Source organism: Malus domestica, chromosome 10, assembly GCF_042453785.1.
Source record: "Malus domestica chromosome 10, GDT2T_hap1".
In the NCBI taxonomy this organism is placed as follows: Eukaryota; Viridiplantae; Streptophyta; class Magnoliopsida; order Rosales; family Rosaceae; genus Malus; species Malus domestica.
The window spans coordinates 41,962,692-41,978,593 of NC_091670.1; the positions used below are offsets into that span (position 1 = coordinate 41,962,692).

The 15,902-nt window shown below is 41.3% G+C and overlaps 1 protein-coding gene across 4 annotated transcripts; it reads right to left on the bottom strand.

The window, feature by feature from the left end:
• Nucleotides 1-1,352: 1,352 nt before the first annotated feature.
• Nucleotides 1,353-5,735, bottom strand: LOC103446863 (uncharacterized). Of its 4 annotated transcripts, XR_011571860.1 has the most exons (15): nt 5,554-5,734; nt 5,238-5,295; nt 4,904-4,965; nt 4,754-4,824; nt 4,566-4,647; nt 4,416-4,471; nt 4,157-4,278; nt 3,932-4,047; nt 3,799-3,849; nt 3,675-3,703; nt 3,489-3,564; nt 3,359-3,411; nt 3,060-3,172; nt 2,747-2,947; nt 1,353-1,413 (listed from the first exon to the last, which is right to left on the bottom strand). XR_011571860.1 is itself a non-coding variant. In XM_029087596.2 (14 exons), the coding sequence occupies exons 1-14, from the start codon at nt 5,587-5,589 to the stop codon at nt 2,829-2,831; spliced, it is 1,044 nt and encodes a 347-aa protein (XP_028943429.1). In that variant the 5' UTR covers nt 5,590-5,734; the 3' UTR covers nt 2,580-2,828. The 4 variants fall into 4 exon arrangements, 2 of the variants coding, with proteins under 2 accessions (XP_028943429.1, XP_028943430.1); XR_003766359.2 differs by lacking the exon at nt 1,353-1,413 and having other exon boundaries at nt 2,580-2,947; nt 3,331-3,411; nt 5,554-5,735; XM_029087596.2 differs by lacking the exon at nt 1,353-1,413 and having other exon boundaries at nt 2,580-2,947.
• Between the last annotated feature and the right edge of the window lie 10,167 nt (nt 5,736-15,902).

Genomic DNA, 15,902 nt, shown 5'->3' on the forward strand with positions numbered 1-15,902 from the left:
CATTGAGGGTTTCGGGAGTGTTTTGGGAAAAACATTTTTTGGGGTTTTGAACTCGGAAATGTCTTTCAAGAGAGTGGACGGGTTTCTGTACGGCGACGGAGACGGCGGCGTACACGGCGACGGACACAGCGGTGGTTCTTGGCCTTGTTTCGCGCGTTTTTTTGGGCAAGGAAAAGCGAAAATGGGGTCTTGAATTTTCACTGGACTTGACATTTTTTTACTTTTTTTTTAATTTGACAACGGTTTGACGTGAATTTAATAAGCAGGACAAGCGGGGGAAAGGCTATCAACTTTTAAGCGATGCTCGACATAGTGGACCAAAAGCAACATTAACACCTAAATTTCAAAGCCCAAAAGTAGCATAATATGGGTCTTCAGCCACAACATGCGAGTCCAATACTAATTTTTTGCATATATAAATTTTACAAAAGTGATAGTGATTTCATTAACTAGCAAAAACAAATACAAAGCTTACCATATGAATATATTTTTCAGTGACCAATTCATTGGTATGGAAATAATTTGCCATATTTGGCTACCACAAGCACTATCAATACTAGCACAAGCACACATGGTTACATTCGCTACAAATGCGGCAGACGCAACGATCCTAAACAAGCCACATGTAATGTCACCACCAACAAGCGAGACCACATCAAACCCTCGCTGACAAGCAATACCACATCACTCGCTAGACGCGGTACAAACAAAACTTATACTAATCCGATAATTAAATCCTCCCGTCCCTGAATTTCACTATTTTAAATTCATTATTTCGTATGTGGCTACGACGCATTTATACTTACAGCGTATAAATTTTTTCGATAAGCAAAAAGACAAAAATGCCCCCTATTGTACTAAACGGAATTCTTTATGGACACACTTGATCCTTTCATATTTTCCACATTTCTTGGCATGTTTGGGTAGTACTCGTCGATATGAACGCATGGGTGCAAGCGGAACGTAATTCGGAGCTATAACGAAGATTCTACGAAGCTTTGAAGTCAAGGGCATTTTAGTAATTTTACGATTATTTGGCACATGATCTTTTTGGCCGTTGGATATTGACGCGTGGGGAGCCTTCCCCACATTTCTGGAACCTTCTCTCTCCTATCTCTAATCACCCCCGTGCATCTCTCTTCTCTCGTCACTCTCTTCTCCCCCGTGAAAACCAAACCAACATAAATCATTTTTCCGGCGAATTGGACCCTTCAAACTTCATCATCATGTTCTTCTTGAACCTAAAAAGGTGAAACCGTCATTGGTTTCGTGAAAATTCAAGCAGAGATACGAGTTCGTGGACTTTGGTTTGAGCCGTACTTTCCGCGTCGATTTCAGACATCTTCCAGTCATCTTTTGAACTCCAAATAGGTGTAAATCGATTCCTCATGTTCTGTAGATGAATTTTCATTTTTGGATCATTGATTTTGGTTAATAAATGACAAAGTTATAATGATTTAATGTTTACTCAATAGTCCGGCTAGTTACCCAATATTCTCGCGGACCTGTTGCATTTTCGGCCATTTTACGGCCGCCTTCGGCCACCATTTGACTTTCACCTGGTAAATTATGGTTCCTCCCATCTCTAGCCTTGCTTTGATATATTATGCGTCATATTTGGTCGGGGAATGAAGAAGTTTTGGAGCTTTAAAGTTTATCCAAATTTCCCAGGAAAATCGAGTTGACCCGACCCGTGACCGTATCCGACCCATATGGAATATTCTGTGGATTACTTTTGGAGAATAATATTCCCCAAGTTGACTTTTTTCAAAAAAAATTCGGGAACCTTCTTAGGGTATTTTAACGTGCTAAATCCATTTTTGACATCCGTTTGGTGAAATTCAAACATTTTAACGTAGTTTCGTAATTGATCTCCACTTGAATTTGTGATTGGCGTAGATCCGACCGTCGGATTGTAACGGAATTTTAATATGCTACTCCGTATGGATCCGTTGAGTGGTTTGGAATCCATCGTACTTTGCAATTCCGTTGAGAGGTTTATAATCATATCCTGCTTTGGATTTCGTTAAGTGGTATAGGATCGTATCCCACTCGGATTCTGTTGAATGGTCCAGAGAACTTGGAGTGCTTAGGTTGCCCCTATGCCTTTCCGTGTACCTTTCCTCACATTTCTTTTGGAGTTTCATTTTGGGAGCCTACGAGCGTGTACTGTTGTTGTACAATTGTTGTAAATGCTTTGGCGCAAAGGAAATTTTGTTCTTTTGTTGGTCACGGGTTTGAGTCGTCGAACCCGGTAAAGTCAAATTCCAGCCAGCTGGAATTAGCGTAGTTAGTATTATAGGAGGCTGCTGCAGGCATACACACATACGAATAATGTCAGTTATCAACTATCAAGTTACATTCACCCCAAAACCATACTATATATAGAGACCATCCGCCACTGAACCTGTCATATCCTCCTAGTGACGCCAGTTCTGGATCATGTCGAATTCAAATGAAATTTCATCTTCGTCTGGATAACCAGGGAATTTGCAGAACAGTGGCGAATCCACACATAACTCCTCCATGGGGGATGAAAGAGCGCATCGAATAGCCAGCAGTCCTCCCAAAACAATACATCCGAAAAACAGAATATTATTAAATACACTCAAACTTACTTTCAACTTCTATCTTCTTTTCTCCGAATGGCACCAGATAACTAAAACATTTTGGTCATTGCGCTAAAAGTTCACTGCAATCCCTTGATCTCAAGGTTAAGTTTTCTTCAAGTCTAAAAACCATATCATATCTAAGCAGAGTCTAGTGATAAAACATTTCAACGATCCACGCCATTCATCTCAACATAATATCTAAGCAGGCCAGAGTCGTCAGACCACTGACTCAGAGATCTTCAATGCGTCCAGCCTCTCTCTTGTTCCACAGTAGGTCATGCGAAGAAACCCGTCTTCATCCCTGTTTTCCTCATCAATTGCAGACATCAAGGTTCCTGTAACAACATTGGAGGAATTACTGAGAGGTATTAAATCCACCGCTAATTTGGGCACAAGATGGATATTATCAAGTGGCATAAAACAAAAATGAGTTGAAGCTCTACTCACCATTGGGATGTTCAGTGTTCTTGAAATACACAAACAAAGGATCTTTACATGCAACCTTTGTCTGAAGATACCCAACAAACTCCTCAAGAGTGACATCACCGTGGACTTGGTATCTGCAGTCAAAAAACACAAGAGAAGCGATAAAACTACATGAGAACCCCTTCTTATAAGACCAACTCCTATATATCTCCCTTCTTTTTTCATTCGATTTCGTTAACATATGAAATACCAAGAGCATGCACGAAAAAGGGGGCAATACAAATCATGATACCCAAGGCAAAACGGAACCGGAAACTAACTTCTTTGCATCAAGTTCAGGAAGGCCACTGCTTCCATCCTTCTCCACAATCACCTGCAGGGACGCTCGTATTAGAACATGGTATATGCCCCGTCTTAATAAGCATAACTGATGTGCAGTGAAATTCTCACCAGTTCATGAGACGGATACCACTGCCTCATTTTCTTAGCATCTGAAATACGCCGTTCCAGCACCTCCAAAGTACCCCTGAACATTTGTCAAAAACATTGATGATAAATCAGCAATCCCATTCCACTGTAGCAAATACCAATCAAGAGAGGAGAACTAAAGCGCAAGGGAGGGACTGGGCAACTAACTTTGTAAAATCATTGAAAATTCCAAGCTTCTCCGCGATCACGTGCATAGAGGCTCAAATTAGAACAGAGTGTATCCACTGAAAGTGTGGGGCGTAAACTTACTTAATTCAGCTTAAATTCTTACCTCATCAAATGAGCGTTTTAAAGCATTCCTACCGTCTAACTCTTTAATCCTCTGCAAGAAGGCTCAAATTACAACAGGGAATATCCACTGAATGACTAGGAAGTACATGTGTCTGATTCACTGAAATTCTTACTGGTATATCACCGGATCGAAAGACTACTCCTTCCTTTTTCCAATCTGCACTGTAGGTCACGCGAAGAAATCCATCATCGTCCTTGTTTTTCTCATCGATAGCAGACATCAAGGCTCCTGTAACAACATTGGAAGAATTAGAGTCATGGCAACCGTAGACAATCTGGGATCAAGATGGATATTATCAGGCTGACCTAAAACAAGAATGAATTGCAGCACTGCTCACCAGTTTTGGGGACTGTGTTCTTGAAATAGACATAGATAGGCCATTCTGGTTCAAAGTCGGAAAGAAATGACCGAATGCAATCAGCAAATTCTGGGAGAGTCATATCAGGTTCGAGTAGGAAGCTGCAGTCCAATGCAGGGGACAGGCAACAGAACCATGTGAGAAGTGAGAACCCTAAGGCAAGCTAGGGAGGCATCCTATTCCATTGTAGCAATATATATCAAAGACGACCAAAGCAAAAAGTAAAGGGAAAACGAACTGGGTCACATTAGTAATGTCAGGAATGTCGCTGCTTGGATCCTTCTGCACAATCACCTGTAAGGAGGATGAAATTAGAACCTGGTATTACGCCTCCGCTGAATGCGTGCATTGGAGGAAGTGAACAGATATGATGGGGTAGAATTCTTACTGGTGTACAAAGTGGATGAGCGTCCCTCAATTTCCAAGCATCTAATGTACGCGGTTTGTTTGCCTCCAAAATCCTCCTGTACCTGTATCAGAAGCGCATAGATGAAAAAGGAAGAGTCATCCAATCCCATTGCAGCAACGCAAAATAAAGATAACTAAAAGCAAAAAGGGGTACAAGAACAAACTCACTTCGCCTCATTGTAGTGTTGAGGATACCGACGACATTTCTCCGCGAAAGATTTCTCGTCCGCAAGGGCAGCCTTGTCAGAAATCACAATTAGTGCATATAGGGAGGACGAGCATTGCGTAAAAACATATTTGGTTCGGCTAAATCCTTACCACCGTTGACTTGTAGATTGAAGAATTCCATGGGTCTAAAACCACAAGGGGCCTTGAGCATGCTGAAAATATCGGACAAAGAAACATCACAATGTTGGAATTCGTGTTTGCAGGAAGAAAAAAAAAAAACAGAAAAAACAAAGTCCATGTCTTGGAACCCCTCACACATCATATACTACAGAGCACCACAGAAGTTTGGTACAATCCAATTTAGCGGAAAAAAGAGAGTTGGATACAAAAATAAGAATTCCCACCAGACAGACAGATCGTAGAGGCATAAAATGTATAGAAGAAAAAAGAAATAAAAGCAAAACAAATACAGCAACAAACCCACCCCTAGGAGGACTAAATCCTTGCTTCCTGAAGCTTTCTTCGAGGACTTCACGACTTGTCTGCAAATTTTCAAAAAGCAACACAACACCGATCAAGAACAAAGTCGCAAAATTAGGGTTGTGGTAAATTGAAGAATTGATCGGTTTGGTTGAGAAACAATAACAACCAATCGAAATATTCAAGGCAAACAATCATTTGAATGTCTAATCAATTATATCATCGGTATATAAATTCTCAAAAAGAACACAACACCGATCAAGAACAAAGTCGCAAAATTAGGGTTTTGGTAAATTGAAGAATTGATTTAACGGACGCACCTGTATTGCCTTGCCGTCTTTTCTTCTTTTCTTCATGTCGAATTTTGTATATCTGCGCGCGTTTCTCCGGTAAAAACCAAGTAAAAAAAAAAAACACCAATCCTCTCTTTTCCTATTGGAATGAGGATTCTCTCCGAATCTTCTTGGTGAGGATCCTAACGTTGGAATTATTTTTTATTGTTATCAGAACATGAAAGTAATACCACTTGTTTTTATATAAGTAGTGAAAAAGTGAGCATTCTCACAGAGAGAATTCGAAGAAGATCCTTATTTTTGGCATTGACCCAACGACGTTGTTGGGCCGACGTGTCATAGTAATTTTATAGTATTGGGCTCGCATGTTGTTGGGCTCAAGGCCCACTAGGCCCACTTTCGGGTTTTGAAATATAAAAGAAGACGTTAGGGTTGTTTAGGTCATTAAGCGTCGTCTATCGCCATTCCCCGCTCTGTCTTCTGGGCATTTCAAATTCAAACCAAGTCAAAATTCAAACCCCTCTTCGCGTTTCTCAGCCACAGACTGAGCCAGCGAAGCCCCCAATGGAAGGCCGAGAGCCACCGCCGTCTCCGTCGCCGTCGCCTTACAGAAACCCCTCCACTCTCTTCAAAGACATCACCAATTTCAAAACCCCTAAACCCTCATCGCCGTCGCCTTACAGAAACCCCTCCACTCTCTTCAAAGACATCACCAATTTGCAAGGTTGAGATACATTCATGGGGTTGCTCTTGTAGATAAATCTTGCAATCTGTGCCAAGAAAATGTTGTGCGTGATCTTCAAGTAAGGGCAGAAAATACTGAAAAAAGCAATTATGAGGGAGGAACTATTGTAACTCATGATATATCTGCTCCTGACCTAGTCAAAGCTGCCATTGTTATCCAAAGATATATTCATGGGCTTGATCTTGTAGATAAATCTTCCAATCTCTGCCAAGAAAGTGTTGCGCGTGACCTTCAAGTAAGGGCAGCAGTTAAAATCCAGCTTGCGTGGAAGAATTTTTCTGTCTGTCATTCTCTTCTCTATCAGCTTTCCGCTGCAACTAAAATTCAAAGTCATTTTCGTGGTTGGCTAGTGAGGAGGAGGTCTCACATTAAAGGGCAAGCAATAATAAAAATCCAAAGTGTTTATCGAATGTCAAGATGCTGGAAGGCTTATCAGCAGTACAAAATTGCAGCTGGTTCAGCCACCGTCATTCAATCTTATATACGTGGATGTTTTGCCCGGAAAGGCGCTGAAAATCATAGGCTTCTCATTGTTGCAATCCAAGTAAGTATTTCTCCATGTCTTCTGAGCATATAGGGCAGCAGAAACCTTGTCATATTAAAGCAATCTTTTGTATGCAACTTCATTCTATTGTAGTGGTATTTATACTGTCTAGATGAGTGACTATAATTTTCTCCCCTTTTCTATTGTGCAAGTATCATGTCTCAGTAATGTGCTTAAATGATTTCAGAGATACTTCCGTGGTTGGTTGATCAGAAGTCAATTCTCGTGTCAAAGACAGGCTGCAATAAAGATCCAAAGCTCTATTCGAGGCTTGATATGGCGTCAATCATTTCATCGTCATAGACAAGCTGCAGTGGAAATTCAACGGATAGTCAGGGGGCAGATTAGTCGAAATAGGCTCTTAGGTATATTACTACAACCTTTCCCGACTGCTTCCTACACATTTTATTTATTTGTGTTGCATGTTCTAGCTTTGAATATAAACTTATAGTTACAAATGTTTATGGCTTTGGTTTGTTGCAGGTGCTGCTTCACTATGCCCAATCGTCCGCAATGGTTGTCCTTTGAATAGCACAGGAGCCCTTTATATGGGTGCTGAACTAAATAAAGTTTAGTTTGGGTTCTGACTTTTGGGGGAGAAAAGGGAATCGAGAAGATTCGAACCCGAGTGGAGAGGGTCACAGAAGTGCTTGATTTTTACCGATGACATAGTTCTTTGTTCTACATGTGATTTTATGGCTATTTTATTTCATGAAGCAAAATTTGCACCATAACCAAATGCGATATGAGGAACAAAGAACATTCGCGAAGTGAAATCCAACAGTGGTCGAGAGGTTCATCAATTGCTTGGTTACCATGTTGTTTGTTTCGCGGAGATGTGTTTTACAGATTGCTGGTGTTCTCAATCACGTCTAGGTTTTCTTTCTCACCTGCTTCTGTTTTCTTCTTATATTCTTGGACTACAACACTCTCGAAACGATCGACAGAAGTGGGAGGAAGAACGCAGACAATGCTGGGACACATACGCTGAAAGGCTTACCGGGTTTTTGACGCGACACTCAAAGAGGAAGCTTTCATGGAAGCTGGGGTATCGAGGGAGATGAAACCAGAATATATACCAGTGACTGTGGGGAAAGATGACATTCCTGACATATGCATGAATATATATCGTGTCTCTGGTATTATGCATATGTCAGAAATGTCCTCTTTCTCCGGTCATGACAGCCATGACAAAGCCTAGTTATATAAGGACGAGCAATATTGGATAGGGAAGATTTGTCCTCAGTTGTATACGACCTACGACCTTCGCAAGGAGTCAAGGTTCGACGAGTTCGATTTCAACATTTTGCTTTGAAAGCTTGAATACATCCCACCTGCTATGACCGGTGTTAGCTTTGTATAGAAAACCCCAAAACAAACCACAACCCCACCACCCTCCCTGCAAATACCAACTCAAACAAGGAGACCAAACCCACAAATTGTCGCCCAACAACAAAATCTAAACCAACAAATTTGGGTTTGACCCAAATGTTGGGGGGCCCGCCCTTTTTTTTAAGGAAGTTTTAACGAAAAGCTCGTGGTGCTGTTCATTTTAACGAAAAATTACATTTTTACACTAAAAAGTCAATCATGATACTATTCACTTTACCTTTTATTTTGTCATTATCGTTAAAACTCAAAGTTTTCAAGCTATTTTCATTAGTTTTTTTTTTTAAGGGCACGGGACTTTGGATGTAATGGTCGATAGTTGGCTTCGTGTGTTAGGGGGGGCTGTATGTCCAACGGTAATCTGGATTAACTACGCGCCATTCGATTTTTGGATCATTGGTTATCAACAAATCCATATTACAATCTTTTTTTCAGCAATCTTTTAAATTTGATCTAATGGTCCGTTTCAAATCCAACGGTCAAACTAGTAGAATAAACTTTTTTAGACAGGCCCATTGTAATATTATTTTCATCGCCAAACTATGTCTCGAATATAAACTACATCTCAATGTCGTTGAAATAACAAAGTGTATCACTCTAGATACGAGGATGATGGGTTTTATGATTTTGTTAAATTCCCCTTGTACAGAGGAAAGGGAGGAAGGAAAATTTATTGTTGTTTGGTGATTGTTTAGGTAGTTTTCACTGGTAGATATTGAAGTTTGGCTGGTGTATGTATTGAAGTTTGCTTGGTTGTTTGTGTATTGAAGTTTGGTTGGTGCGTGTATTAAAGTTTGGTTGTTGGTTTGTTTATTAAAGTTTGGTTGATGTGTGTATTGAAGTTTGGTTAGTGTGATTTGTTCGGTTTTCTAAATTATCGGAATTTAAATTTATTTGGGTTAAAACATTCATAAAATAAAATTAAGATAACCTAAAGTTAAAAAAAAAATCTTAGCAAAAGAAATAAATTAAGATAACCTCATGTTTCTCTTTGTCTTAAGCCCATTGTCTTTTTTTATTGACTACAACCTGATAACTATGTGTCTTTTTTCTTCGCTACAACTTGATAATATAATTCAACTAGGAAAATTACCTAATAATGTTTGTACGTAATATTTCACACGTTTTGTGTTTCCAAAATTACCTTCATATCAATTTTATTTGTTGGCTTCCTAAGATCAAATCACCATGAAAAGGATCATCTACTTGACATGAACTCACCAAACCCACCTCTCCACATTAGTAGTCAAATGGAACTTGAATCCATGACTGGTCCAAGAATAAATTTATATCGAGTTCGACATTCACAATATTCGAACTTAAAACCCTAAACCATAAGAGCATCTCCAATATCACCACCTTCAGAACACATTAAGGAGCTCCACCAACCCTAAACCATAAGATTTCAACTTTTTGCATCTGTTGGATTGATTTTCTTATCTTAATTTCATCCGTCGGATTGTTATCTTTTTTTTTTTTTTACTTTTTATATTTTCACTATAAAAGTAAGATCTCTATATCTTTCACATCCATCATTTTCCTTTTTATAAAAGTAAGGTCTCTATAGCTCATCTTCCGTTGACAATAGCTTGATGGTTAGGACGGCTGTTTGCGAGGAGAAAATCGTAGGCAAATTGGATATCTTTTTTGGAATGGGGAGTTTTGGGGATTTGGGGATTTGGGTAAGTAATACTTTAATTGACTATTTGGATCCACATCTATTTCTTCAATATATTTTAGTTAAATATATGTGGTTTTTGCTTGCTTTTTATACATGAATTTTCTTTAGAACTTATCACGCCACCTGTGACTAAATGCGAGTCCAGGTATTCCATACCCCCGTTCACGTCTACTGCAGCCGCACTTATTTCCTGCAGGTTCATACCACAGTTGACCTTGAACACGACCTTGTCCGTCACTCTGCATCCTCCCAAACCTGCACGGACCTCATTTACAATGTGTCACTGTCAATGTCAACGTTGCTCTAGTACTGTCATAACCTCATCATGAGCAATTCCCTTTCTTGAGCATTGGGCTTATCTCGCCTGCACAGCGGAACCCTCCGGTAGGGGCGGCGAGCTTTAATTTTTTGTTTGAACGTGCCTGCACGTCTACCTCCACCCCCAGCCCCACCGCCTCATTTGTTTGGACAAAGGCGTCCTATGCCTTTTCCCGCCCCAAGAAGACCTCCATCATCATCAGCTCGGGCTCCACCACCCAAGCCGCCTTTGTGGGAGGCCGCACATAACGTTTGGTAGGAATATTGTTTGCAAAACCAATCAATCAAGAATCATGAACAAACCATGGAAAACTAGTCCAATCAAATCCATACTGTAAATGCATGATCAGATACAAAGATATGTACCAATCAAATCCATATTGTAAATAAATGATTTGCAAATCTACGGAACACAATCGATAATGTCATCGATATATATAAATTTTATCATCGGATTTAACAGACGCACCTGTATTGCCTTGCCTTCCCTTCTTCTTTTCTTCATGTCGAATTTTGTATATCTGCGCAAGTTTCTTCTGTAAAAACCAAGTAAAAAAAAAAACACCAATCTGTTGTAAACATTCCTAGTTTAAGTATGATTGTGTAAATCCTAGATAAGATTTGATTCTAGTTATCCTTTCCTATTACAACTTGTATTACTTAGAGGAGAAGAAATATCTTCTCTCCCTTTACTACTATAAATAAAGGCACAATGTAGGAGGGATAACAACACACACATTCCCCTACAATTCTACAAACACACATCTCTCTCCTCTCTCTCTCTGCCGCCGGCCCTAGTCCCTCTGTCAGATAAAATAGACCACAACACGTTATCAGCACGCTCCTACCGCTGCGCTTAGGAATCTGACGTTGGAGATTTTTTTTCTGCATCAAACCAGTTCATCCATATCATCACGAAATCAGGTTCTTTCCAAACAACGGCTTTTAACTCGATATTTTGCAAGCCCTGATAGCATGAACATTCACCATGATGCATGACCCAACTTTACGTTTTACGTATTTTAGATTCTACATAAATTGTGTATGCTTCATAATCAAAATTGCTACAATTATGTGAATTTGATATTTGTCATGAATTGAATCCTACATATGTACATGCATTGAAACTATTATTTGCATATGCATCAACGTAAATATGTGATTCATTGAATTTTACATGCATATATTTATATTTGAATTGAAAATTTTTGCGGTTGGGGAAATTAGGGTTCTAGTCGAACCCGTGCCTGTGCACCATGCAAGGCCGCAAGCCACCAGGCCCGCAGCCTGCGATGGCCCAACCCAAACCGAGAACCCACACCCGCAAGCATGGAACCACACGGTGCGTTTGAAGCACCTTGTCCCGACCTACGGCCTGAAGCCCAGGTCCTTGCCGTCGAGTCTTCCGACGCAACACGACCGGCAGTCATGCAAATTGGACACAACCCATCGTTTTCAATAACGATTCCGTGCAATTCCAGAAGAATTCCATGGGTTTTTTTCATTTGAATTCAGTTGAATTTTTTGGTTCTATTTGCCCCGACGTCGAGATTTCATCTCCGTCGATGAGTACTTGGTTCTCCGACGACCCATGGTTTGCACAGACCATGGACTGTCTCCTGCATTGGCGCCGTCAATCAAAGAACGGCCTTCTTCCCCGATTGACACACCCAGCTACGGCTGGGATGTTTTGGTCCTGCAACCCGAGCCCTAGTGGGCTTCAGCCTCTCGGCCCGTGCGAAAAAAAGATTTTTTTGTTCTTGGGCCAGCCTAATGCTGCCCGCGTGAAAGAAAAAAATGATGATTTAGGGCTGCACACAGCAGCCCATTCCCTTCTCACCCCGTGGGCCTGCAGCCTACACCCGGGGGTCCTCGGCCTATATTTTTCGGCCCCGAGATTTTATTATTTAATTTTTTTTTAAATAATATGGGTTTTTATATTTTCACCCACACTTTAATTTGGCCCCGAAGACCAAAAATAAATTAATTCACTTATCATTATACAATATTTCTGCATATATTCTTTGCATATTTGTTTGCATATATATTTGTGTTTGCCTGCAGGAATATATGAACCTGAAGTTCATAATTACCTTGAAACCCGAAGTTTCTTATACACATGCCTTGTTAGAAAACCCGAAGTTTTCACTTAAATATATCACCCATGAAAACCTGAAGTTTTTCATGCAAAATTAAACCAATACATGTCTATTAGAACCTGTATGTTATACTCCTATGTGAATGGATTGATTTTTCTCCATTACACTAACCACATATTGTCCATCTATTTTGTGATAGGAACATGTCGAACTTGAACAAACTCGACTTCACCGCTTTGGAGGTTTCTAGAAGGAACTACCTCAAGTGGGTTCAAGATGTGAAGCTCCACCTCACTGCAAAGAATTTGTGTCCTGCTATTGAAGAAGCAACAGATAAACCTGTTGGCGAGGCTGAAAAAGCCACTGCTATGATCTTCATCCGAAGACATATCCATGACGCTCTACAAACTGAGTACCTTGCTGAGGAGGATCCACGTGCATTATGGGTCGCTTTGGCTGATCGTTTCGATCACCAAAAGGACATATTCTTGCCTGAAGCAAGACACGACTGGCAGCACTTGCGCTTCCAAGACTTTAAGTCTGTGAATGAATATAATTCTGAAGTTTGTCGAATCCGATCATTTCTCAAGTTTTGCAATGAAACTTTGACTGAAGAGGATCTCCTGGAGAAGACCTACTCGACCTTCTCTGCTTCTAATATTGTCCTGCAGCAACAATATAGAGCTCAGAAGTTCACTAAGTTCTCGGATTTGATCTCTGTTTTACTTCTTGCTGAAAAGCAGAACCAGCTGTTGATGAAGAATCATCAAGCTCGACCTACTGGGGCTACTGTTGTGCCTGAAGCACATTATAGCACTAATCAGCACCCAAAACGCCAAAAGATGCGTGGTAAGGGCGGCCAGAAGCCATCCCACCAAGGTCAACAGAGCCAAGGCCCATCCAAGGGAGGAAACAAATCCCAGAAGCGCCCAAACCTCGCTCCCAAGGCCCCGAACTTCAAGAATAAGGGCAAAGCACATGCCACAATGAATGACGATATGTGCTATCGTTGTGGTTCCAAGGACCATTGGTCCCGTATTTGCCGTGCTCCCAAGAAGGTTGTGGATGCATATCATTCTCGTCGTACGAAGTTTGAATCAAACTTCCTGCAAGTGGACGAACCGGAGACTACAAAGATGGAGGTTTCTGATTTTCAGGAGGATACCACTCCTATGGAAGATTAGAATCTTAGACATAGACTTATTTTTCAGTTAAAATAAGACAATTGGGGCCGAATTCCACCTAGTGGCCGAACCCCACCTTGTTTTTTGGTTGATTTTGAACAATTTTCCTTTATGTTTTGGATTATTAGTTGGCGATTTATTTTGGATATTAAGTTTTTTCCTTGAATAAATGAAATTATTTTGAATTGATACTTGTTTTTATAAACTTTTATGCATGTGACCGATTCAAATTAATTTTTCATTCTAGGTATGACTAGTGGGAAAGTTAGTTGTCTGGCAGATAGTGCAACCACGCATACTGTTTTGCGTGAACGCATCTATTTCACTAACTTCGTACCTAAGAATGCACCTCTGACAACCCTCTCAGGCCCATCCAACCTGATCGAAGGATACGGTAAGGCACGTATAATGTTGTCCAATGGTACAATCTTGACCATTGCTGAGGCACTCTATTCTCCACGTTCCGGAAGAACGTTACTAAGTTTCAAGGACATTAGAGATAACAATTACCACGCTGAAACCCACGTAGAAAACGGAGTTGAATTTCTGTGCGTAACTTCCTACGAATATGGCCAGAAGCGTATTCTAGAGAAGATGGAGCGTAACCCGAGTGGTCTGTATACTACGACCATACGCCCCATAGAATGCCACTATGTGGCCGGCCCTACCACAGGGACCGCGCACGAAATTACACTTTGGCATGATCGTTTGGGACATCCTGGACAAATAGCGATGCGCCGTATCCTCAAAACTTCACACGGGCATCCACTAACCCGAAGCTTAGGTTCGATCCATGAAATTGCATGTCAAACATGTTCTATGGGAAAGCTTATTACTAAGCCTTCTTATGACAAGATTCGTTCGAATCCTCCCATTTTTCTACAACGGATTCAGGGGGACATTTGTGGACCGATTCAACCTCCCTGCGGACCATTTAGATATTTTATGGTTTTGGTTGACGCTTCTACATGTTGGTCACACGTGTGCTTGTTGTCCACAAGGAACGTTGCATTCTCCAAACTGTTGGCTCAGGTTATCAAGCTCAGGGCTCACCACCCTGATTATCCGATCAAATCTATTCGATTGGATAATGCTGGAGAATTCACATCTAAAACTTTTGATGACTATTGCATGTCGGTTGGGGTTGAAGTTGAACATCCTGTACCCCATGTTCACACCCATAACGGCCTGGCATAGGCTTTCATTAAGCGTTTACAAATGATTGCTCGATCGTTGGTCATACGTACCAAGCTCCCGATCGCTGCTTGGGGCCATGCAATATTGCACGCAGCAAAGTTGGTCCGCCTGAGGCCTGTTGCGACACAACCATTTAGTGCCCTTCAGTTGGTCACCGGATGCGAACCCGACATATCGCATCTGCGCGTTTTTGGTTGTGCGGTCTATGTGCCGATCTCGCCGCCCTTACGTACAAAAATGGGGCCTCAGCGAAGGATGGGAATCTATGTCGGATATGATTCTCATTCGATTATTCGTTACTTAGAACCTTTGACAGGCGATCTGTTTACCGCTCGTTTCACGGATTGTCACTTCTATGAGACAGTCTTCCCGTCGTTAGGGGGAGATAAGAACGTCAACGTTCCTAATGAACGACACGAATTATCGTGGACGACTTCCACTTTGTCTCATTTAGATCCCCGCACCGCTCAGTCTGAAGCTGAAGTGCAGCGCATATTAGATCTCCAGAGCATAGCTCAGAGCATGCCAGATGCTTTCACCGATCTAGCGCGCGTGACAAGATCACATATTCCAGCTGCGAATACGCCTGCAAAGATGGATGTACCAAATGTACGACAGACTACCCTCCTGGAAGCCCGGGACGCCAATTCTGGTGATCCACGTACATTAGCGGCTAACCAATCATCTGCCCCTACACAAAAGCGTGGCAGACCCCTTGGTTCAAAGGATTCACACCCCCGGAAGAGGAAAACCACGACACAAGGTCCTGAAGAGCCTACCGTGAATCCGACTATCGCTTACTCATTTTACCCAACTCATGAGGAAATTCTAGATTATGGAAGCGTCATTGAAGAGACGAATCCTCCTCCCGAGAATCGTGAGATTTCGGTCTATTATGCTAGCTTAGATGATGTGTGGCGTAGAAATGAGATGATTGTCGACGATGCATTAGTATTTGCAGTAGCTACTGAGATCATGTTGAGCGATGACATTGAACCGCGTTCCGTTGATGAATGTCGACGTAGAGCTGATTGGTCAAACTGGAAACAAGCAATCCAAGTCGAACTTGATTCACTTGCGAAACGTAAGGTGTTTGGACCTGTAGTTCCTACTCCTCCACATGTGAAGCCCGTTGGCTACAAGTGGGTTTTCGTTCGGAAGCGTAATGAGAAGAACGAAATTGTGCGTTACAAAGCTCGTCTTGTAGCATAAGGTTTCT

What these genes read in the sequence shown, in the direction of transcription:
- LOC103446863 (XM_029087596.2), bottom strand. Translation starts at nt 5,589, where the DNA reads ATGAAGAAAAGAAGAAAAGACGGCAAGGCAATACAG. An exon ending in AGGATTTAGTCCTCCTAGGG is followed by an intron (nt 4,966 to 5,237) that starts GTGGGTTTGTTG and finishes CGATATTTTCAG; the next exon opens with CATGCTCAAGGCCCCTTGTG. An exon ending in TAAAACGCTCATTTGATGAG is followed by an intron (nt 3,704 to 3,798) that starts GTAAGAATTTAA and finishes GTGATCGCGGAG; the next exon opens with AAGCTTGGAATTTTCAATGA.